The 23,596-nt window shown below is 45.9% G+C and overlaps 1 protein-coding gene across 1 annotated transcript in view; it reads right to left on the bottom strand.

Moving 5' to 3' along the window:
- Positions 1–402: 402 nt before the first annotated feature.
- The window catches only part of CFAP77 (cilia and flagella associated protein 77), a 65,384-nt gene continuing 42,190 nt past the window's right edge, over positions 403–23,596 (bottom strand). Inside the window, exons 2-6 of the mRNA XM_061604490.1 lie at positions 19,752–19,851; positions 18,498–18,726; positions 4,052–4,157; positions 2,454–2,555; positions 403–591 (exon numbers count right to left, since the gene is read on the bottom strand). Of these exons, the coding sequence (XP_061460474.1) occupies positions 403–591; positions 2,454–2,555; positions 4,052–4,157; positions 18,498–18,726; positions 19,752–19,851 (726 nt within the window). The remainder of the gene's footprint in view (positions 592–2,453; positions 2,556–4,051; positions 4,158–18,497; positions 18,727–19,751; positions 19,852–23,596) is intronic.

Here is a 23,596-nt window from a genome sequence, read left to right as displayed (position 1 = left end):
AGTTCAGCAACTTTTACTAATCCACTGCACCGCCCTCAGCATGTTCCTGGTTCCTTCCGCAGCCCACTCCTGTTAGGTCAGTGAACTGGCAGGAGCAAAACCGTGCCCCGCAGGGTCCCAGGAGGCACAAATTAGGGCTATTTCCCCACAAAGAGATGTTCAAATAAGGACGCCTATACGGCGGCATGAAATCCTCTAAATCAAACGGTTGGCTTAATAGTGTCGGCCATTATTCTGGGGCAGTGGGGCCTGAACTCTGCATCCAAATGCGAAAATATTCCATTTGTCTAGCCTTTAGCGACTGAATGACTGTGTAATGTCACAGAGTCTTGGCCTGGAGGGCAGAAAAGGTGGACAGGGAAGCAATTAAGGAGGGCGGCGGCAGGGGAGGAGGGAAGGGTTTTACCCTTGGCATCTCCAGCCTTTTTGCTGAGCTGTTCCGTTGGCCTTGGCCACCGCTGTGCAGCCCCGAGCTTTGATCGCAAAGTAGCCATCCGAGGAGGCTGGCAAAGAGGATGAATGAAGCTCAGAAGGGCGTAAGGCGTGGGCAAAGGCAGCTGGAAGGACGGGGTGAGGCATGGGCAAAGGCAGCTGGAAGGATGGGGTGAGGCGTGGGCAAAGGCAGCTGGAAGGATGGGGTGAGGCGTGGGCAAAGGCAGCTGGAAGGATGGGGTGAGGCATGGGCAAAGGCAACTGGAAGGATGGGGTGCTGTTAACCTAGAGCTGTGGTAGCCAACATGGTGCCCTCTGGACAAAGGGAAGAACACATCGGGATGGGGAACCTATTTCAGTCTGAGGGCCACATTCCCTTCTGGGCAGCCTTGTGGGGGCCACATGGGAGTGCCGGCCAGGGCCAGAGGCAAAAGTGAGCGCAGGAACGAGTGCAAATTATACCTTCATACAGTAGGCTAGCGTCTACACAGACTTACCCACCCCTCTCTAGACCCTATCTGGGCACGCAAGAGGTATTGTCAGAGTTCAGGGACACATTTCAGCCAGACAAAAACAACTCAAAGAGGGTGGGAAGCCGGGCCAGTGAGGTATGTGGCCTGGGAGAGATGTGAGGGCCACGCAGAGAGGCCTGGAAGGCCGCTTTTAGCATCCAGGCGTTAGGTTCCCCATCTCTGATGTAGATCTAGTGACGGGAAAATTTGACAGTTTTGGCTCTCTCTGTTTCTCACTGATTCAATCTTACATTTAGATTTCTGCAGCAATCCAACTTTTTTTTTTAAATCCTCATGAAAATTCAGTGTGTTCGTGCGAATTTCTCCTACTGAAGACATTTTTGTATGCTGCTTTGACGAATACACACATGGTTGCAAGCCATCTCTCCAAATGCACGTTTGCATGTTAGTTTCAGGGATATATTCCTTTCGATGCACACCTTTACCTAGTGCATGCCTTTCTGCAACCTTTGTCTGGCTATAGAACTGTACTGCAAAATTCAGAGAAGTGCGGGTTTCGAAGGATGGCTGTGTTTCGGCTCTCATATTGGTCTGGAAACTGCGCATTTTATAGATTCAGCTTTCAATGAGAACTGAATCGAATTTATCTCCCAACCCTGTGTAGAAACAGCCCCCCCCCCGCAGCCTGAATTGACTGGAAAAGCTCAGGAAAAGCTTTTAACCGCTTGATTTTGCTAAATGCAAACTACAGACTTGCACCAGTACAAGGGTAAGAACAGGTAGGCTAGTAGAATCAGCTGCCCAAGGAATCCTGGGCCGTGTCTCCTCCCTGGAGGGTTGGAAGAGGACCCTCCCAAAGGCAGAGAAGTTAGAAAGCAAAGGCTTCCAACCTCATCTTGTGCGCGACTTCAGCGCAATCTGTTTGAACAGCACCTGGGTCATGTTCTTCTGCTGACATGCTCTGCCGCGGCAGACCATCACTGACAGGTACCTGGGATAAATTATTACTGACATATGCAAATATATATGCCAGCAAAGGCAGGGGGATTGGTGGAGTACATTGAGGGCAGGAGGTGGGGGGAAGAACACACAGTCTTTTCTGATCAAAGCGTCCTGCTTGGGATTGCATGGAGTGGCTGCTCTGGGAACCTGCAAGCCCTTTATTTCTCTGAACTGAGAACACCATTAAATAGAAAGTTAGAAAATGATGCAAATATATAGGAACTCCCCTCCGCACACATTCCTAGAGCAACCACTTGTGCATCACTGAAAATGAAGGCAAAGAAGAGCAGAGATTTGCCGAGAAATGTGCCCATCAGCTGACATCATCCAGCACCTCCCCAGAATTTCAAGCAGGTGTCTCTCCTGACCCTACCTGGCGATGCCGGAGATTGAACCTGGGACCTTCTGCATGCAAGGCAGATGCTCTGCCCCTGAGCTATGGCCCTTCCAGAGGTCCAGGTGGTGTCAGCCAGCTCTTCCGGACCCCTGCAATCAGCATTGGCATGCAAGTTGGAAACGACCCATTTGTTGGTGTCTCTGACGTACCTTCTGAAAGTGACGCATTTGCCAAAGCGGCTCTGCCTGCATCGGAGGCTGGAACTTCCTCAGGAGCGTCGTGCGTGTATCGTAAGTCTTTCCCCTGCGTTTCTGAAGACAAGTAAGAGGCACATGTAAGAGGGCCGCCAAACAGAACGTGGCTGTGGCAGAGGTTCTCTTGCATTGTGTCGAGGGCATAAGAACATAAGGAAGAGCCTTGTTGGTAGATCAGGCCACCAAAGGCCCATCTAGTCCCGCATCCTGTTGTGACAGTGGCCAACCAGATGTTCCAACGGGAAGCTCACAAGCCCAGGTCATGAGTGCAACAGCACTCTCCCCACCTGTGATTCCCAGCAACTGGCACTCAGAGGCATGGCACCTCCAGCAGTGGAGGCTTTTGTTGTTGTCACATGCCTTCAAGTTGATTACGACTTATGGCGACCCTATGAATCAGCAACCACCAATAGCATCTGTCGTAAACCACCCTGTTCAGATTTTGTGAGTTCAGGTCTGTGGCTTCCTTTATGGAAGCGATCCAGCTCTTGTTTGGCCTTCCTCTTTTTCTACACCCTTCTGTTTTTCCCAGCATTAGTGTCTCTTCTTGTGAATCGTGTCTTCTCATTATGTGTCCAAAGTATGATAACCTCAGAACATAAGGAAAGCCCTGCTGGACCAATGGCACATCTGTTCCAGCATCTTTCTCTCACAGTGGCCAATCAAATTGAACCTGGGGCCTTTCCGCATTCAGAGCAGATGCTCTACCCCTGAGCTATGGCCCTTCAGTATAAAGGAATGTAGGAACCTTGAGGTTGGTCCAGAAGCTGCGCCTGATGCAAAATGCAGTGGTGCAACTGCTCACTGGGGCAGGGTATCGCCAACATGTCACCCCGCTGCTGAAAGAATCGCATTGGCTGCCCATGAGCTACTGGACTAAGTTCAAGGTTCTGGTTTTGGTGTACAAAGCCCTATACAGCTTGGGACCAGAATACCTGAAATATTGTAATCCCTTATATACCCAGTGGATCACTGCACTGTGCAGGTGAGGGCCTCCTGCAGATACCATCTCCTCAGGAAGTGCGTTCCGCACAACAGAGAAAGCAGACCTGTAATGTTGTGGCACCTGTTCTTTGGAATTCCCTCCCCTCAGATATTAAACAGGCACCATCTCTGTGGTCTTTTCGGCACCTGCTGACGACCTTCTTCTTCCAACAAGCCTTTTAAGTAGAGACCTTCATCTGTGCTGGAACTGCTTTTTAAGATGCTTTTTTTTTAAAAAAAAGATGTTTTTAAAGATGTTTCGTTTTAACATGCTTTTAAAAGATGTTTTGTTTGAGTATCTTAAAGGCTGTTTTTAAGGTGTTTTAGAGTGTTTTTGTTTGCCGCCCTGGGCTCCTACTGGGAGGATGGGTGGGAGATACATTTAAAAAATAAATAAATAATGAATATAAACATTCCGTTGTCTACAATGACCGGCAAGGAGTCTCTCCTTGCCCTGTTTGGAGATGCCATCAAGGATTGAACGTGAGGCCTTCTGCCACTGAGCTACAGCCCTACCCTTTCGTCCAATGGCTGGCAAAACCCGCAATATCTTCTAAAGGTCTCCTTACCTTTTGCTTTTTCTCGGCCTTCTCGGCTTTGATGACGGCTCTTTGCTGATCCATCCAAATCTCTTTGTATTTGTGCTGCAGCAGCTGAAAGAAAGGCGTGGAGGGCCTGAGAAAGATTTGGAAGGGAAAGATCTCAGGAGAGAAGCAATTTAGAAACAAACAACTGATAAAATCGTGACATGCCAGATCAGGTCGAGGTCCATCTCAAGCAAGAGGAAGGCAATGGGGTGCCCTCCAGTTGTTGTTGGACTCACAGCTCCCACCCGCCGAATGATGGGCGAATACGTCGATTTGGATTCTCTCCGTTTCTCTTTCTTCCCCCCTAGTCTTGAAGTCAGTTCTCAGCACTTCTGCAGTGATTTGCTGTTACTGCTTTTTAAAAAAAAAATTCTCATGAAATTTTTGGATGTCTCTAGATTGTGCGGTTGGATTACAATGCCCATTATCCTCTATCAATTGCCATGCCCTCCAGGCCTGACGGGACTTGTAGTCCAACATCTTGAGGACTCCAGGAGTGGGTTTCCATCTGAAGTCAATGCTGGCCAGTTGTTAAATGCATTCTTCTTTGCAGTCTACTCTTAAAAAGAAAAAAGAAAAAGGCAAGGGCGGCACCCATTTTTTGGCATATGTGCAAATGGTTGCACTCCCCATTTCTCCCCCTCCCCTGGCTTCTTTTCATTCCTGCCGTGACTTTTATTACTAATTATTGTGGGCTGCATGCTTCAGAGGAGCCTAAGCTATACCCGTGTTTGCTAATGTTTATGTGCATGATCTAGTGCTCTGCACCCCGTGAGGTCATTCATATACAAAGAGACCATCCTTTTTATATTCTTGGGGGGGGGCAGGAAATGTCATAGATGACAGGAATGCTGGTGCCTCTCTCTTTTTTCTTTGTGATTACATCTCTAACATGCTTTATGGGCCTCACCACATCCCTGATATAAGGCCGGCCCTACCATTGGGCAGGCAGAGGTGGCCTGCCTCTGAGGGATGTTGGCATTGCTAAGGATAGCATAATGCTGATGATCATGGAGCCAAGATGGTGGATGCCATCTGGATTTCCTGCCTCCAGCTTGGGAGAGGCAGAGTTGGCATGAGGGACACAGTGTTTTTTAGATTCTTTGGGGTGTTTTGTTTTATCATTTATGTGTTTGCTGCCGTGGGCTCCTTTGGGTGGATGGGCGGAACAACAACAGCAACATCATCATCATCATCATCATCAAACTTGTGGGCTGGAAGTTCCCCACCAAGGATTCAAACACACACCTGCGCACCCACCCACACACAGCATAATGAATTAGGAACACTATTTTGTACTCAAAACTGTGTAGGCCTTAAATTATTATTTATTACCCGCCCTTTATCCTGAGGTCCCAGGGTGGGCTGCATCATAGATTAAAAACAATAAAAGACAAATTCAAGATTACAAGATTACAAAAAAATTAGTGGCAAACTCGTTCCCAGTTGGATACAAGCCGTTGGCACGCTTGTGACAGATACCAGGGAGTCAGGGCTTCTCTCTCTCTCTTTTTCAAAAAACAAAACCCAAAGGTACTGGCGGGGGGGCGGGGGGGGCGAAGGAGGACAGGAGACACAAGGAATGATAATTATAATTTGCAAATATAAGACTGACACTTTCTGGGTGTGTGTATGTATAAATCCTGACAGGTACGATTCGCCCGTTTGGCGAAATAGTTCTCTACCGAGAGTAGAACAGCCTGTTCTTATGATGGCTCATCATATCCCCACAGCTCATTAAAACTTTTTTTTTTAATACATATGCGGAGGATTAAACTTCCCCAAAGCATCAGAACCTTCTAAGGGACTTTAAGTACACACCAGTTGAAAGGTGTTTCAGGGGGAAAGCCTTGGGTCTGACAAACTGGATTTTAAGTTACGCCTCCGCCTTCACAGCGGGGCAAAATAATTGGTCATCAGTGACTACTAATTTGGTTGAATAGCCAGAGGCTGGTTTTTTTTCTTTCTGGAAAATCAATGACAGCTCCGAAGTCTGTTCAGCTGAAGACGGAGATTTTTTTTTTTTTTTTACCTTTTCAGACGTTGATGATCCTTTCACTGGAGACAGCTATTTTGTTAAAATTAAAATCTATGCACGACGCCAACCTGTGAGTGAGGCGCAGGAGACAAAGTGACATCGCTGCACTCTAGGGCTGTGTGTCAGTTTCCTCCTGAAAACTCCCCCCCCTGCAAAACTTACAAAGTGCTATCCCCTGCCAACTCCCCAAACATAACCCCCTGAGTCCTTGATACAATCTGGTTCCCAGGGGTGTATGCAAGTCCCGTTACTTTTTTGGGAGCAGGGTCTCAGCCAGGTTCCTAAGTACGAGCCAATCCTCATGAAATGGAGTGTGTCAGCCACTGAGAAGAGTCCTTGCCCTTTCATTCTGATTGGAGCCAATCAGAGTGAAAGGAGGTGAGTCAGCCACTGAGATGACTCTTCTCAGTAGCTAACTCACTGGCTCTCCTTTCGTGCTGATTGGCTCCTAGGGATGTCTCTTGTAGTGAAATGTGGACTCGGAGACAGTATGGAAAGCAAGGGAGATGGGGGAAAGGGGGTGTGGCTGCAAGGGGGCATGGTGTGACTATCATGAAGGGACCCTGCACTTCCGAATTTGCCACTATGCTACTGGTGGTTCCCCTTCATTAGCTAAGTAAATAAACAGGAAGACAACCCTAGTCGTCTGCAAACGCACTCAGCCCTTTGGAGGGGATATCTGGCGTAGGTTGGTATGAGACTATACCTCGTCGAGGTTGGTCTTAGATTTACATTCAGGGCCTATACCTTCTGTGTTCTTGATAACAAATGTTGTGTATCATGAAAGCACTCCACCACTCTGTTATTTGTGTTTTCAGATTTATCGTTAAGTTTTTCATGTGGAAAATAAAAAAATGCAATTTTTAAAAAACCACCTCTGAGTCCTTCTTTATACATTATATGAGTTGATGCAACAGCTCGTTAACAACTCTTGGAAGCATTCAAGAGGCAGCTGGACAGCCACCCATTGGGCACGCTTTACGTTGGATTCCTGCATTGAGCAGCGGGTTGGACTAGATGGCTTTATAGACCCTTTCCAACTCTACTATTCTAGGATTTTAGGATTCTATGAACAACACAGGCTTTAGGACCTGGTAAGAAAAGCAAGGACAGCCTCCTCTCGTCAGGGTAGAACAAGATAGCGATGGTGAGGAAATGGGTGGGGCTAGGATGATGCCGTCAGAAAGTGCCCAGGTAGACATTTTCTTGGAGAATTTTTTTTATCAGGTGGCTTACACATTTTCTTTTAAAAGTGGGGTGTGTGTGTGACGGATCTGACTCTAGATAAAGCTGGGAGGCAAGAAAGGAATTGTAACAATATCCAGAGGGATGGCTAAGTTATTCGACAACGAGTATTGTGGCAAGGGATGGATGAACCCGACAGTTTCTGTTCTCCTGGTTCCTCATTTTTCCAATTTTAACTTTAATTTGCCACATCATGGGGCCTCTCATATGCACTAGGGATGCTCAACCACTGAGCTATACCTGTTTTCAAGGCTAGGCAGAGAGAGAGAGAGAGAGAGAGAGAGAGTCTGGCTCAAGAACACTGACTGAGCTTAAGAACACAAAAAGAGCCCTGTTGGATCCGGCCAAAGGAGGCCCATCTAGTCCAGCATCCTGTTCTCACAGTGGCCAACCAGATGCCCCAACGGGAAGTCCCTGAGCAGGACCCGAGTGCAAGAATAACTTTTCCCCACTTGTGATTCCCAGCATACTGCTTCTGACAAGGGAGGAAGTCCATAACAAGAGCTTGCTGGATCAGGCCAGTGGCCCATCTAGACCAGCGTCCTGTTCTCACAGTGGCCAGCCAAATGCCCACAAGCAGGACCTCAGTACGACAGCACTCTGCCCCTTAGGATCCTCAGCAACTGGTCTTGGGAGGAAAAAGTGCCTCAGATCATGGAGGAAGAATATAGCCATCGTGGCTAGTAGCTTCGTGGCTTAGTAGAAATTTGGTCCTGGGTCTCACCCGTCCTAATCTGGCCCTCCAACTGCTACGCAAGTACAGTTGTGAGAACGGAGGAGTCTGCCTTACACCAAGTCAGATCATTGGTCCACCCAGCTTAGTATTGTTTACACTGACTGGTGGTGGCTCTCTAGAGCAGCCTTTCCCAACCAGTGTGCCTCCAGATGTTGTTGGACCACAACTCCCATCAGCCTCAGCTAGCATTGCCAATGGTCAGGAAGATGGCAGTTGTAGTCCAACAACATCTGGAGGCACACTGGTTGGGAAAGGCTGCTCTAGAGTTTCAGATTTGGGGAGCGCTCCTCTGCCAGGCCTATTTGGAGATGATGCCATGGATTGAACCCGGGACTTTCTGCATGCAAAGCAGAGGCTCTGCCACTGAGCAACGTCCCTTCGTCTAAAGAAGAGCACGCCCAATGGCTGTCCAATGCTAGGGGCTCCTTTCCCCCCATTTCTCCTTCCACCCCAAATGGTAACAAACAAGGATGGAAGGATCTGTCAATTTCGCCCCTTGCAATTCCTCATTTTTAAAATGTTAAAATTCAGTTCTCCGCATTTCTTTAGCGATTTGCGTGGTTTTTTACCAAAAAAATTGTGAGAATTCTTTGGCATTTTAGTGCAAATTTCTCCTAATGAGCATATTTTGTATAGAACTTTGACCAATGTGCACACTTTTGCAAGGAGTTTCTCCTAATATAATACATTTTGAATACAGTTGTGACAAATGAGCACATTTTTGCAAGCAATTTCACCTAATATAGTGCATTTTTGCATGTGATTTTTATTTATTCATTTTTATGCACCCGGCTTTTGGCTGGAGACATTGTTTTGGTTCCAAACATTTTTTTGGTTGGAGAACTGTGTCGCAACATCTGGAAGAGTGTGAATTTCGAAGGATGGCAATGTTTCGGTTCCCATATTGTTTCGGAAAGTGCGAATTTGATAGATTCAACTTTAAATGTGAACCAAACAGCGTCCCTAGTAAGAGATGAACAGGAGCTAGCAGAGTCTGCGCCGCTCTCTAGCAAGCAAAGAAATGTATCCACAGACACAGGTCTGGCCTAGGCAGCAGGTAGAGCCTGTCGCCCCCCTGAAACTTCTCTTTCTCTCTCTCTTGCTGGCTTTAATTGTTCCCCTTTGGGTAATGGACCTGTCTGGTCTAACAAGGTCGGCAGAATGAGGGGGGGGGAAAGAGAAGAGTGAGGTAATTGAAGCACTTAGCTACCCTCCAAAGCCCTGGTGCTTGCACCTTAATTAGAAAAGAGGGCCGCTGGGCATTTGGTTATCTTTTTTAATTGTTCTCAGCCTGGTGAGCATAAAAAATAATGGCAGGGGAGGGAACGTGGGCGCAAAAGTGTCAGGAAGGCCTCAACTTCCAAGTCAAGCTATAAAAGGCCATTTGCAATTTGTTAGCTTATTAGTTTTTGTGTTTTTTTTTGCAATGGGTGGATTCAATTAGAAGTGGGAGGGGGGTCTTTGGTGTTGGAGAAAGAGCCAACAAGGAAGACAGGAGCATAACAGAGACATACTTTTCCTAAGATGCTTGAGAAGCATAAAGCTATGTTATGCAAACTCACACACACACACATACACAGCTTTACAGATAGTCCTCTAAATAGAACCTGGCAATAAAGCCACAGAGAGACCTCTAGGATCATTTTAAAAATTATCTCCATTTGTCTTCATTTTCCCTTTCTCTGAAAAAATGAAACAAGCCACCAACCCCTGCCAGCCAGCCACCCCCCCTCGCAAACCCAAAAACACATCGGTGGAAAATATTTAGAGATCAGTCTTTCTGGATCCTGAACGCCAGCAAAGGTCTTCAGTCAAATCAATGGTTACCCTGGGTGCATGTGAATTTTAAAGCTCATGACATTAAAAAAAAATTAAATGCCTTTTCTTGGCTACAAAAAGGGACTGTGGTTGGTTTCCCCCCCCAAAAAAAACTACAGATGACCTCGGATTTTCATCAGCCTTCACACACACACACCCGCCCTCGTAATTGCAAGGAGGAAAACCAGCAATATAAATTACTTCGCCACGGGCAGCCAATAAGGAAAATGCTTTTTTCTAAGTGTCGGAAGATCTGTTATTTGACTCAGAGGGCTCGTATGCGCCGAGGCCGTTGGAAGAATAAATTCTGTTGTAAACAGAACGCTTAAAAAGATTTATCAGACGTTCATCGCCATGCGTCGAGGAGTGTGCGCGGTTATGAGCGCGTCTCAAATTTGCTTCACTGTCGCTAAGATGAGTCTGAAGCAAAGCACACAGAAGCCTGGAAGAAGGCCGTAGCTCAGGGGTAGAATGTCTGCCTTATGTGCAGCAGGTGGCAGGTTCAACTCCTGGCATCACCAGGTAGGGTTGGGAAACCCCTATCCGAAAATCTGATACCCACGAGAGCTGCAGACCAGGGGTGGGGAACTTCAAGCCTGGGGGCAAAAAGCTGCCCTCCATCCCTTGCTGTTTGGCCCTTGGGACTCTTCCCAGACCACACCCCATTTTTCCAGGCCACACTCCTCATCCCTATTTCGTCATCTCCTTTAATGATTTGGCCTGACCTGAAATGAGGCCTTGCTGATAATGCCTCTTGCTTGCCTGATGATGATGTATTAGATTTATTAATTGCTTGTTATCCAAAGGTCTCTAAGCAACTTAAAACAACATTAAAAAAACACAAAACAAGAAGGATCATTTTATCATATGTGGTGGCTGTGTAAAAAGGCAAAATCATTTTGGGCACAGATAGGTAGGATGATGCAAAAAATTCTAAAGATAAATATTCAGTCAAAACCAGAATTTTTTTTATTGGGTTTTATGGATAAACAAATAGAAAAGAAATATGGAAGAATAATATTATATATGATTACGGCAGCAAGATTATTATATGCACAAAAGCTGTTGATGTGCTAAACCGCTGCCTGACCGCGATAATGGACTGGATGAGAGCTAATAAACTGAAACTCAATCCAGACAAGACTGAAACACTGTTGGTGAGCTCTTTCCCTGCCCAGATGGTGGATGTTCATCCTGTTCTAGATGGGGTTACACTCCCCTTGAAAGAACAGGTTCGTAGTTTGGGGGTCCTTTTTGACCCTTCCTTGTCGCTTGAGGCTCAAGTGGCCTCGGTGGCTCGGAATGCATTTTACCATCTTCGTTTAGTAGCCCAACTACGCCCCTATCTGGACAGCGACGATCTCGCTTCAGTTGTTCACGCCCTGGTAACTTCTAGATTGGATTACTGTAATGCACTCTACGTAGGGCTGCCCTTGAAGACAGTTCGGAAACTTCAGCTGGTGCAAAACGCGGCAGCCAGGCTATTGACGAGGACCAATCGGTCTGCGCATATAACACCTGTCCTGGCCCGTTTGCACTGGCTACCTATTTGTTTCCGAGCCAGATTCAAGGTGCTGGTTTTGACCTATAAAGCCTTACACAGTGTGGGACCACAGTACCTTGTGGAACGCCTCTCCCGCTATGAACCTACCCGTTCACTTCGTTCAGTATCTAAGGCACTCCTCCGGGTACCATCTCACCAGGATGCCCGGAGGATTGTTACCAGATCTAGGGCCTTTTCTGTAGTGGCCCCCGAATTGTGGAACAGCTTACCTGAAGAGATACGCCTGGCGCCTACGGTGCTTTCTTTTAGGCGCCAGGTTAAGACCTGGCTGTACTCCCAGGCTTTTTAATGTTTTTAATGTTAATGTTTATGTCTACGTTTTATTTTAATATTGTTGTTGATATATGTGACTGATTTTATTATAATATTGTATTTTTAATCTGTTTTGTACACCGCCCAGAGAGCTACTAGCTATGGGCGGTCTAAAAATGAAACAAATAAATAAATATATAAATAAATAAATAAAAGTGGAAAATGGAATCAACACCAACAACGGAAGACTGGCTATTGAAATTAATGGACTTAGTAGAGATGGATAAATTGACATGTTTACTTAGAGAAAAATCGACAGACACATTTCTTAAGGAATGGAAGCCTCTCTTAGACTTTTTGTTGAAAGATCAAAATAAAATGATGATATTGGGATTTGACGATTAACTAAGATAGCCTATGGAGAAAAGTGATCCTGTATGTATATATTAAGGGACAGGTTTGATATATATTATATACTTATAGCTGATCTGCGACAAATCGGAAGTCAACTATTTTATTTTATTTTCTTTTGTTGTATTGTTATGTTTTTGTTGTTTGACTTTGTTTTGTTTGTTTTTTGAAAAATTTGAATAAAAATTATTAAAAAAAAACAACAACAACACAAAATCCATGCTATAAAAACCAAACCATAAAACAGCGACACAACAGCGACACCCCGGTGCAACCACAGGAAACTTTGGCGGCATGCTAACAGCAAACAACATCATCTCAACTCAGTCTATCAAATGCCTGGGCAGGGAAAAGATACGTCTTTACCTGGCACTGAAAAGACGTCAGTGAAGGAGCCAGGTGGACCTCACCAGGGAACAGTAGTGCAGTGGAAAATTTAGAAGTGCAGGGTCCCTTCATGAGAATCACAGCCACCCCCCCTTTTTTCGCTGCTGGGTTGAGAATGAGATCCTCTCTAACGCCTTCTCCCACAACAACAGACGTCCCTAAGCATGAAAGAGGAGTGAGTTAGCTACTGAAAAGAGTCTTGTCAGTGTTTGACCCAGCTCCTTTCACTCTGATTGCCTCCAATCCACAGGAAAGGACAGGAAAGCATGTTAGAAGACTCTTATCAGTGGCTAACACACACCTCTTTCATGCTGATTGGCTCATAAGATGCTGGAGACACAGGAACCCTGCTGGGACACTGCTCCAAAAAAAGTAAGGGGTCTAACCCCCCAAGACCCTGGATGACCACACCCCTGCTGGGGAGAGCATTCCACAGACAGGGAGCCACCACTGAAAAGGTCCTCTCCCTTGCTGCCACCCTCCAAGTCTCCCTCCGAGGGGGGAACAGGAGAAGGGCATCAGAAGATTTAAGGGTCCGGGTAGCTTCATACGGATGAAGGACAGAGGGGTGTATGTGTAGACATTAGCCTTCTGTACAAAGGTAAACTTTGCTTTTGCTTCTGGCACTGCCCACCACTGGCATTAGGACCCTGGCAAGTTTGCCACAAGGGAAAGCGCCTCCGTGCTAAAAGAAAGGTCCCCTGCCCCGATCTACTAGTCTACCATGACTGTGAAAGAATAAATCGTAACAGCTGGGGAACAATGCGTTGTGCGATTCCATGAAAAGCGCTTGTGTTCAAGATAATGAATGCCTTTTTTTAAAGGCCTGATTAATCATGGGACCTTTCTAACCACAAGGGTTGTAGGGTAAGGGGCCATAGCACAGTGGTTAGAGCATCTGCTTTGCAGGCAGAAGGTCCCAGGTTCAATCCCCAATGGCATCGCCAGGTAGGGTTGGGAATGACCCAGAAGCCCTGGAAAGCCGCTTCCAGTCAATGTAGATTGGGATTCCCAAACTGTGGACCACCAGTGGCCCTCAAGGTTCATTTAGGTGGCCCATGGCAAGTATGCATTAAATATTCATATTGCTTTTTCAATTGTAATTTTAATGCTTCTTTTATTTATTGAGGAAACCACCTCTGAATACCACATACCATGAACACCCTGTTCACAGGGTTGCTATAAGTCGGAATCAAAGGCAGTCCATTTCCACTTATTTCTTATCATATTCTTTCATGGTATGACCGTTCTATGGACCGCAAACTGTGATACCATTAAAACCCCGGATTAAAAATCCTGCACCTTCCAGCACAGGGTATTCCATACTTCCATAGTTCCAGCTAGGTAGTAGACTCGTGGACTTATGTGCTTTTAGACAGTACCTTGGGGCCAATTTCAGCGCTGCAAGTGTTAAGTTGGAAATGTAGATTATGATGGTTATTGTTGTTTAACTCTTGTAAATTGTCTTTTGTAAATTGTGTTGCTTTGTTGTTTTATTGATGTATTCTTATATTGTATTTTGATATTTGTGTCTTCTGTAAGCTGCCCTGAGGGCCTTGGGCCGAATGGCGGGGTATAAACAGACAAGCAAATAAATTACAATTGCTACAGCAGGTGGGGGGGAACCATTAAGTGGTCCATTGGCAATTTTCAAGTGATCCATGCGGGGGGGGGAGCAAAGTTTGGGAACCAACGGTGTAGACAGTACCAGGCTAGTGGAATGGTAGTGCAAAGGTCCGGCTCAGCATGAGACACTTTCCTGTGCTCCTAAAAGGATTTTTAATAATTTAACCAATTTCCTAAACACTGAAGCGCTTTCGTTGGAGGCCGCTTGTGATCGCCAGAGCCTTGGACGAGAGCGTGAAGGCAGCTGATTTATCCGTTATGGAGCGCTCCTGCTCCGAGGGCAGCCTCTCTGCTGCAAATCCTGATTCACAGAAGGCAGCCCTTGTAAAGAGCGGAGGCTGGGGCATGGATCCGAGCGATCTGATTGGAGGATGCCCCATGGGGGCAGCCGGGGACCCTACCACGTCCTCGTTAGCGCTGACCTTGGCATGAGCTCTGGCGGCTGATGAATAGGCTATAGGCCTGGACAAGGCTCCTGGGAGCAGCCATATTATCAATTATTGTCCCATCAGAGCCTTCTCGAAACCCTCGTCCCAGCTTCAGAACACCACAGGCATCAGGGAGGGAATAAATCTGTGTCTGGTATTAAGAGGAAGGGAAGGAAAAAGAGGAGATGAAAAATGTCCTTTTTATGACTCTTTGCAACAAAAGCCAGCCATGTGACTCGTGGAAAACAGTTTCCCCAGGAAAGGAGACGGAGGCGGAGAGGAGTGAGAGGAAAGCACACACACACACACATTGGACAGTGACACTTGAGATAAACCAGTGCATGACCTTCCAAGGTAAACAGACAATTAAAGCCCCCATGCCAGGTTTCTGGGGATGTTTATCGCAAGCAGGTGACCTCAGAAAGCCAGAAACACACAGTGGTGGCACAATCCAGGCACCATTCCCCCAAAGGCTCCTAAAAGTTGCTCCAAGCATGATGAAAGCTCCTTCATCTCCCGCAAAGAGGAGCGGGGCGTTTTTCGGTGGTGGCTCCTAAGCAGATGAATCCCCTTCTCTCTTGACACCATAACGGGGAGCTGCATTGCAAAAATGCTCATAGTAGAAGAAATTCACACGAAAAAGTTGAAGAATTTTCACGAGGCGGACTTAAAAATGTAGATCTATCGAAAACCAACGTGGAAATGCGGAGAAGCAAACTTAAAAGAGTGCGAAAATGAGAAACTGAAATGGACGGATTCACCCTTTCCTAGACGAGGCTCTGCCACCTCTGGATTAAGCAGTGTTTGGAAGGAGGTGGTGGTTGGTGGTAGTCTTCTCTTGCAGTTGCCCTCAGCTCATTTTCCGCTCTCTTCAAAATGATGGCCTTGTCTCCAACCTAAGTTATGATTTAGATATATGGGAGAATCACGTGGAAGCAGCGAATGGTGATCATTTATGTGCCTTTTTAACACTGTAGTACAGGGAACGGCTTAATTTGCCAAAAATGAAAAATGAAGAACTGGATGGGGTCTCAGAAGAGTGCCTGCAATGTGTATGTTCGGTGCTGGAGTCCTGATACGAAATCTTGACAACGTAAGGAGAGCCTGGCTGTTGGATCAGGCCAGTGGCCCCTCTAGTCCAGCATCCTGTTCTCACAGTGGCCAGCCAAATGCCCATTTTGGGAAGCCTGCAAGCAGGACCTGAGCGCAAGAGCACACTCTTCCCCTCCTGTGGATTCTAGCAATGGGTATTCAGAAGCACGCTGCCTCTGACCGTGGACGGACAAGCATAGCCATCCTGGCTAGGTGCCATTGATAGCCTTCTCCTCCATGAATTTATCCAAGCATACATTGGGAGTGGGATAGGGGACTCTCTTTTGTCTGTTGGGTGCTGCATGCCGACAGTGGGTCCATCAGAAGAAATTCGCTATAAAGTGCCGATGAATTTTCCTGAGGGATTCAGAAGAAAAATCCTCAAATGCAGAGAAGGGAATTCAAGATGGGGGGAAATGAGATGTGGACATTGCGGGGAAGTGACGGTGGCTGTAAGGCAGTTGAAACTGGCCCCACGACTCCCCCAAAGGGCAGGCAGCCTTTGGGTCCAGCAGGCCATTTCCTCCGCGGGTGGGAACTCTTAAACCTGCCACTCAGGAAAAAATGGGTTAAACCCTATTCCCCTCGCTTTCGCTTTTCTTTTTAACCTAAAGTGGGTCTAACGAGCCAGTAATTTGATTTGGTCTATAACATGCTTTTAACGTGCGAGGATAAATACAGCCGGCTTGCATAAAAGGAAGCTATTAAAGGAGATCCAGGATAGGCCATAATAACTTTAAATTAATAGCGCCCTCTCTCTCTGCAGTTGGCCTGGCTCGGGAGTTTCCATATTTCTTAATATATATATATATATTTAGAAAAAGCAAACTTCCAAACTGCGCCTGTATGTCTCTCAGGCAGGCATTTAACCTCCGTTTATGAAGAAATAAAGCAAAATTGATGCTGATTCCGGCCTGCTTTGGGGGATCATTTTGCAGCTTAAAAGCTCTTTTGCCTGCAATTTACCAGGCAGCCTTGTCAAACCCATGATGGCTGTTTCTGATCAAGATAAAGCTTTATAGGCAGGGCGTTTGCTGCTAACAGCAACCTAATGCTGCATTTTCATTTGGCTGCAATTAATGTTAATGCCTGTGACGAAAATTGTCATTAAATACCATTTTAAAATCCATTCAATTTGCATATGCACAGCCCATTTGCTATCGCGTAAAATACTCACTGCCGTTCATCACATCTCCAGTCCTCATGCAGCCCATTACCCCCTCTCTCCCCAATGTTTTTTTTTAAAAAACAAAACATAGCTTAGCAGTTAGCTTTTTTTATATATATAAAAAATGAAATCTATAGGGGTGGGCAAGAAATTAGATTCAGTTTGCATTTCAAGCTGAATCTATCAAATTTGCACTTTCTAAAACAATCTTGAGAACTGAAACACAGCCATCCTTTGAAATTCGCACTTACACAAATTTTGCAATGCAGTTTGCCAGCCAAACAATGTTTACAAAAATGCAGCTGTTAGGGGGAAAGTGTGCGTAAAAATGAACATATGAAATTGCACTGCATTACGAGACATGGCTTGCAAAAATGTGTACGTTAGTCAAATCTCCCTACAAAAATGTGTTTATTAGGAGAAATTTGCACTAAGATGCTGGAGAATTTTCATGAGGACTTAAAAAAAATCACAAATTGCTGCAGAAATGAGGAGAACTGAATTTAAAATTGGTAAAATATTGAGAAACGGAGAGGGCTGAAATTGGCAGATCTTTCCATCCCTAAATGTAACAGATGACCCAACCCCGCACAGAGCAAAAGAAAACAAGACCCATAAGGTCCACAGAAACAGTGGCAGGCTGGGTCCAATCTTCTGGGCTTTGGGAATCTCTGTGGCAGGGATGAAGGACCTGTGCTACAGATATTGTTGAGCTCAATGGGAACGGACGAATAAGGGCCCATCTGCACAATGGGTTCCGTTCAATGCTAATCCTACTCAAAGTAGGTCCATAGCTAAATGGGTTAGTTTAGCCATAGTCATTTCAACAGGCCTACTCTGAGTAGAACTTCACCAGGTACAACTGAATATATTTAAGACCACTTTAAACAGTCATGCCTCTCCTCCCCAGCAACAAATTCTGGGAAGGGAAATTTGTGAAGAGTGCGGAGAGTTGTGAGGAGACCCCTCTATTCCCCTCACAGAGCTCCAATTCTGAGAGTGGTTTAACCATCAGTTCCTCTTTCTAGGGGACCCTGGGGATTGTAGCATTGCCTGTACTGGGAAAACACCACCATGTCCACTGCTGTGTATAAGAGGGTCGGAATATACCTCCCTGCCAAAAAAGTAAAGAAGAGTAGAGGAATTCAAATTATAGGAAGCCAGATTTCGACTGAACGTCAGGAAAACTTCCTAACTGTTAGAGCGGTACGAGAATGGAACCAATGATCTCAGGAGGTGGTGGGCTCTCCAACCCTGGAGGCCTTCAAGAGGCAGCTGGAGTCACTGCTGGGTATGTTTTAAGCTGGATTCCTGTGTTGAGCAGAGGGTTGGACTTGATGACCTTACAGGCCCCTTCCAACTGTACTATTCCATGATTGTATGATTCTATGATCTCAAAAAGGTTATTTGCCCCTGCCAACCACAGTCAAATTGGGAACCCCAGGCCATCCTGACTGAACCATGGATCCCAACTGCATCCAGCTGAACGCAGTTACGTTCCCCCTGCAAACCTTGGTGCGTTGAGGAAGAGCAAAGGTTGGACCTGATTACCTTATAGGCCCCTTCTGACTCTACTATTCTATGATTCTATGAATATGCTCAGATTGTCCACCACAGCTGCTTTGGGGATCCCTCTAGGAGTTTCCACCTTTGTCACGCTCACCGTGCTGGCCTGCCGTAGGTCATGTCCACGGGTACTTTTGGAGGCGTCTTCTTGAAGCGCCGCTCATCATCTTCGTTGAGGCGGATGTCCTTCATCTTGCAGTACAGGTAGTTCTCATGTGCTGTGACAAAGCCGTCCTTGATGGCTTTATTGTTAGAGGTCTTGTAATCGCGGGGCCTCTCCTTCGCCAAAAGGACTCGGGGCTTGATTGAATTCCAGTGGCCGATGGCTGGGGAGAGACAAGGGGCGGGGCAACAGCCACAGTCAAGATGGTGAAGGGCATTTATAGAAGCCGTTCCTGGGAGAGACCGGCTGAGCAGGTGGGTGTGGTTAAAATTGTTCCTAGACAGTGTCACTTTCAGGTGGAGGATTGCATGGTTGTGTGTGTGTGAATGTGGGAACTCCCTGCATGTAGAAATAAAAAAGCAATTTTTTTTTTTAAAAATAACAAGTTGCATTTAAAGGATCAAAACATAAAATAAGATCAGTAAATTTTTAAAAATGCTTGTTAAAACTATGTATCAAGGCTGCCATTGAGACACCAGCTGCCCCTGTGTAGCAACCATGGATAGGGTTCCACCCACGATATTTGGAGTAGGCCTTGTGCCCATGTCCTTCAGCACCTTCTTGGACAGCTCCTTGAAAGTTTGGACTAAAACCTGGAGCGGATTCCACTGCCCCACTGACATGGCGCCACAAGCCACTACTTCCTGGAATGTCTTGGGGGAGGTACCATGTTGCACCCAAAGGAAGTGTGGCTAAGAGAAACTGGCCTGAGGCTCTTCCAAAAGCTTCCAGTGCCTTCTGGCAAGATCCATTTAGGTATGCTGCGGCCTCCTCTCCTTGCAAAGCACATGGGTGTGTGTGTGTGTGTGTGTGTGTGTGGAGAGAGAGAGAGAGCCAGCATGGTATAATGGTTAACAGTGTTGGACTAGGGCCTGGGAGACCATGGTTCAAATCTCCACTCAGCTACGAAGCTCACAGGGTAGGCTTGGGGCAGTCACTGTCTCTCAGCTCAACCTGCCTCACAGGGTTGTTGTGAGGATAAAATGGGAAGGAGAAGAACCATGCACACCACCGTGAGTGACGGCGGCCTTAAGACAACTGCAGATGCAAACAAGGGGATTCAGAAAGCCGCAGACATGCTAAAGAAGGCATGCTCCCTTTCTCCAAAAAGTGGCCTGAAATGCAGAAAGGTGGAGATATATCCGTGGAAATCAACAGGAAGGTTTCATCCATCCCGTCTTACCCTACCTTCGGGGACGCCGCCATCGAGTCCGTGCAAATATAAACCATAGTTGAAAGTGTACCCCGGGAGAGTGTAGCAACTTCGGCGGGGCTTCCCAACTTCCGGCTGCAAGGAGTGAAAACAGACCAGTGTTAACTCTGCCAAGAGACCCCAACCCCAGATTTCTGTGACGGGAGCAAATGATGCAAAGCTAATTCATATCGGTCGGCGCCCTGGTGCAATGTCAGTCTTCAAAAATTATGCAGGGTGCGGAGGGGAGAAAGTCGCTTTGAGCAAATTGATATGGAGAAGAGGCGTGCAAATTTAAATAAGAAACAATGTGAAGCAGAGAGGGGAAAGTTTTTTCCCCCCCTCTCATAACGCTAGAACTCGGGGACATCCTTTGAAGCTGAATGACGGAAGATTCAGGGCAGACCAAAGAAAAGGGTTTCTTTGAGTAGCGCATAGCTAAACTATGGCATTCGCTCCCAAAGGATGCGGTGGTGGCCACCAACTGAGATGGCTTGAAAAGAAGGAAATCCAAGGAGCGCATGGTTATCCGTGGCTACTAGCCATGATGGCTGTGTTGTGCCTCTGCTGTTGGAGACAGCCTGCCTCTGAAGACCAGCTGCTGGGAATTGCATGTGGGGCAAGAGCTTTTGCACTCTGGTCTGCTCGTGGGCTTCCCTTTCCCAACCAGTGTGCCTCCAGATGATGATGGTGATGGTGATGATGATGATGATTACTACTATTACTACTGTTGTTGTTGTTGATGTTGTTGTTTATTTCTACCCTGCCTTTCGGCCAAAAGGCCCTCAAGGCGGCTTACAAAAAAACACAAACATAAAAATACATCAATACATCAATAAAATACTTCAAAATACATCAATAAAAGAATACAATTTACAATTTACAGTAGCCAATACATAAATAAATAAATGTGGGTGAGAAGAAGGATGGGCACAGGAGAAGTCCAAAGGAATGGATCTTGAGGGAAAGGCCTGGAGGAGAGATCCTTTCTCCATGACGACCGTGATGATGGGCTAGTGACGGCATGCTACTCAGAGTGGATTTTAGTCCAGCCACCACCGACTGCTACTTCAACAATGACTCTAGCTGATTTCCAGATGCTGGGAGCAAGCAAGAGGGGAATGCCATAATCACTTGTAAGCTTCCCAGAGACAGCTGGCGCTCTGAGAAGTAGAGCGAGTGTAACAACACTGTCAACAGCGCATGATGCCTCCCTTCCTCCCCCCCTGATGTTGTTGGACCACAACTGCCATCCTTCCTGACCATTGGCAATGCTGGCTGAGGCTGATGGGAGTTGTGGTCCAACAACATCTGGAGGCACACTGGTTGGGAAAGGCTGCTTTAGGGCATCAGCAAGACCACAGGATGCTAGACCATGGTGGGCCTTTGGCCTGATCCGGTAAGGCTGGAAACGGAAAACATTTGACTGAATTTCCCCAGAGGAAGGCGAGATTCTCCAACAGTTTCTTAGGGGCCGCCATCCCCATTAGCAGTGGCTATAGCACAGTTTCTTTGTTGCCATCTGCACAATGCATTTAAAGGAATATCATACAATTGTAACAGTCATGGTTCCCCCCCACCCCAAGAATCCTAAGAATTGTAATATATTAAGAGTGGAGAGAGTTGTTAGGAGACCCCTATTCTCCTCACGAAGCTGCAGTTCCCAGAGTGGTTGAACAATGACCCCTCTTCCCAGGATCTCCTAACAACTCTCAGCACCCTTAACAAACTGCAATTCCCAGGATGCTTTGCGGGATGCCATGACTCCTTTAAGTGTTATGATACTGCTCTAAATGTAGGGTGCAGAGGGGTCCTTGCCTTCTTATTGCTGTTGCTACACCAGCAGTAATATCCAACAGCATGGATGCCATTTTGCCCCCTCTTACAATGCCACGGGCCTAGCGTTGTCCTGAAGGTGTATGGGAAATGGTGGTTGCCACTCGCACAAGAAAATATTTAGAGAATGTTTAGAAAAAAGCCTGTACAGTAACTGATTCTTCTTTCTAGGACAAAAAAAAAATCTTAGAAATGTTCTCAGAAAAATAGACTTCTGAGAAAGTTTGATTCAGCTCTAGCCCTATCCCAATTCAGGTCTGCCAAAAGATTGTCTCCAGTGCTTACTCAAAGGAGACCCACTGAAGATCATGGACACAACTAACTTAGAGCTATTAATTTCAATGGTGGCTCCATGTTAGTGGGGCAGTGGAATCCACTTCGGGTTTTAGTCCAGACTTTCAAAGAGGTGTCCAAGGTGCCGAAGCACCTTCGGACTAAAGCCCGGAGTGGATTTCACTGTCCCGCTGACATGGGCCAACCAGCCACCACTGATTATGAGAAGAGTTTAGTTGGGTACAACCAAACCCTTTTCCTCACAAAATCGCTTGTGATTCAAAACAGTGAGATGCCAACCTGAATGTTTCCTTTTGTAACTGCAATGTCCTTGCAAAGAAGCCCCCCAAATTGTGCTGGGACTGTGAAAACGGTCCTGGTTGGACAGGCCTTCTGTGCACCATTCTCTTGCACGCAGAAAAGGTCACAAAATGACCAACTGATGGACAAGCACGAATGAGGCAAAGCAGATGAACGATATTGGGGGTTTGAAGAAAGGCTTAAGAGGGGGGTATGGGGGGGAAGTGGGCACACAATAGCTGTCTTTTTTATTTAGTTTTAAAATTAACTCCCTTTCTTTCCCGATGTGTACCCTGGCTTTGTGGTGTCTGTGGGATTAATTGACCCATGCTTTAGTGCCTTGACCAGGGTCTCCATGGTGAAGCCAGCCAGAGATTAGCTTCCACGACATCTTGTTGGCCTAAAAGGAAGGGGGGGGAAGAGACAGAGAGGAGGTTTGGGTGGCGGCAGACATTTCGGTTCCCTCCATTTCTGACTTTTCCAGTCTTAAATTCAGTTCTCCACATTTGTACAACAATCTGCGATTCAAAACAAAAATCCTCATGAAAATTCATTAGTACAAATGTCTCCTCCTAGTAAACACACCTTTTTAAAAAGTTTTTTTTAAAGATGTTTTGCTTTAATATGTTTTTAAAGATGCTTTAATATGTTTTAAAGTCTTTTGTTTTTAAGACGATTTAAAGCGCTTTTGGTGTTTTTCGTTTGACACTCTGAGCTCCTTCCGGGAGGAAGGGCAGGATATAAATTTAATAAACAATCAAGCAAGCAAACAAAGAATCTTTGTATGTAATTTTGACTAAGATACACTTTTTTTTACAAACCATTTTCCCCTAACATAATGCTTTTTGGTATGTTATTTTCACAAATGTATTCATTTTCATGCACAATATCCCTTAATCTATGCATTTTTGCTAATGTTCTTTGGTTGGCGAACTACATCGCAAAGTTCAGAGGTCTGAAGGATGGACTACATTTCAGTTCTCATATTGTTTTGGATAGTGCAAATTTGATAGACTTGCCTTTAAATGTGAACTGAATTGTATGCCAGCCCTATTAGTTAAGTCTAAAGGTGAAGGGGCTGTTTTCTTCCCTTATGTCTGGCTTGTCTAGGGATGTGCTAGAATTCCACCCCAATTCGGAGTTGGTACCAAATTTCCCATCAATTCATTTATTCTCTGTTGTTGCGGATTGGATTTTAATGTAGTGATTTTCTGCAGATATTTTTGTTTAAAAAATGGCTATAAAATATTTATATTAAGAATGGTAATTTGATTGATTTTCCTTTGTGTGTCGATATCTCCTTTCAAAATATTGATATCAACATCAATATTTTTTGTGAGGGGGGAAAACGGATTGGTAGAAACAGCAGCTAGTGGACAAAGAATGAGCTTGAATTGATACCAGCCTGTTAGGTCGATGGAAAGCTTTTGAA

The sequence above is a fragment of the Rhineura floridana genome, chromosome 20 (assembly GCF_030035675.1).
Source record: "Rhineura floridana isolate rRhiFlo1 chromosome 20, rRhiFlo1.hap2, whole genome shotgun sequence".
Classification (NCBI taxonomy): domain Eukaryota; kingdom Metazoa; phylum Chordata; class Lepidosauria; order Squamata; family Rhineuridae; genus Rhineura; species Rhineura floridana.
The sequence above is the reverse complement of the archived record's forward strand: the minus strand, read 5'-3'. Positions and strand labels throughout refer to the sequence as shown.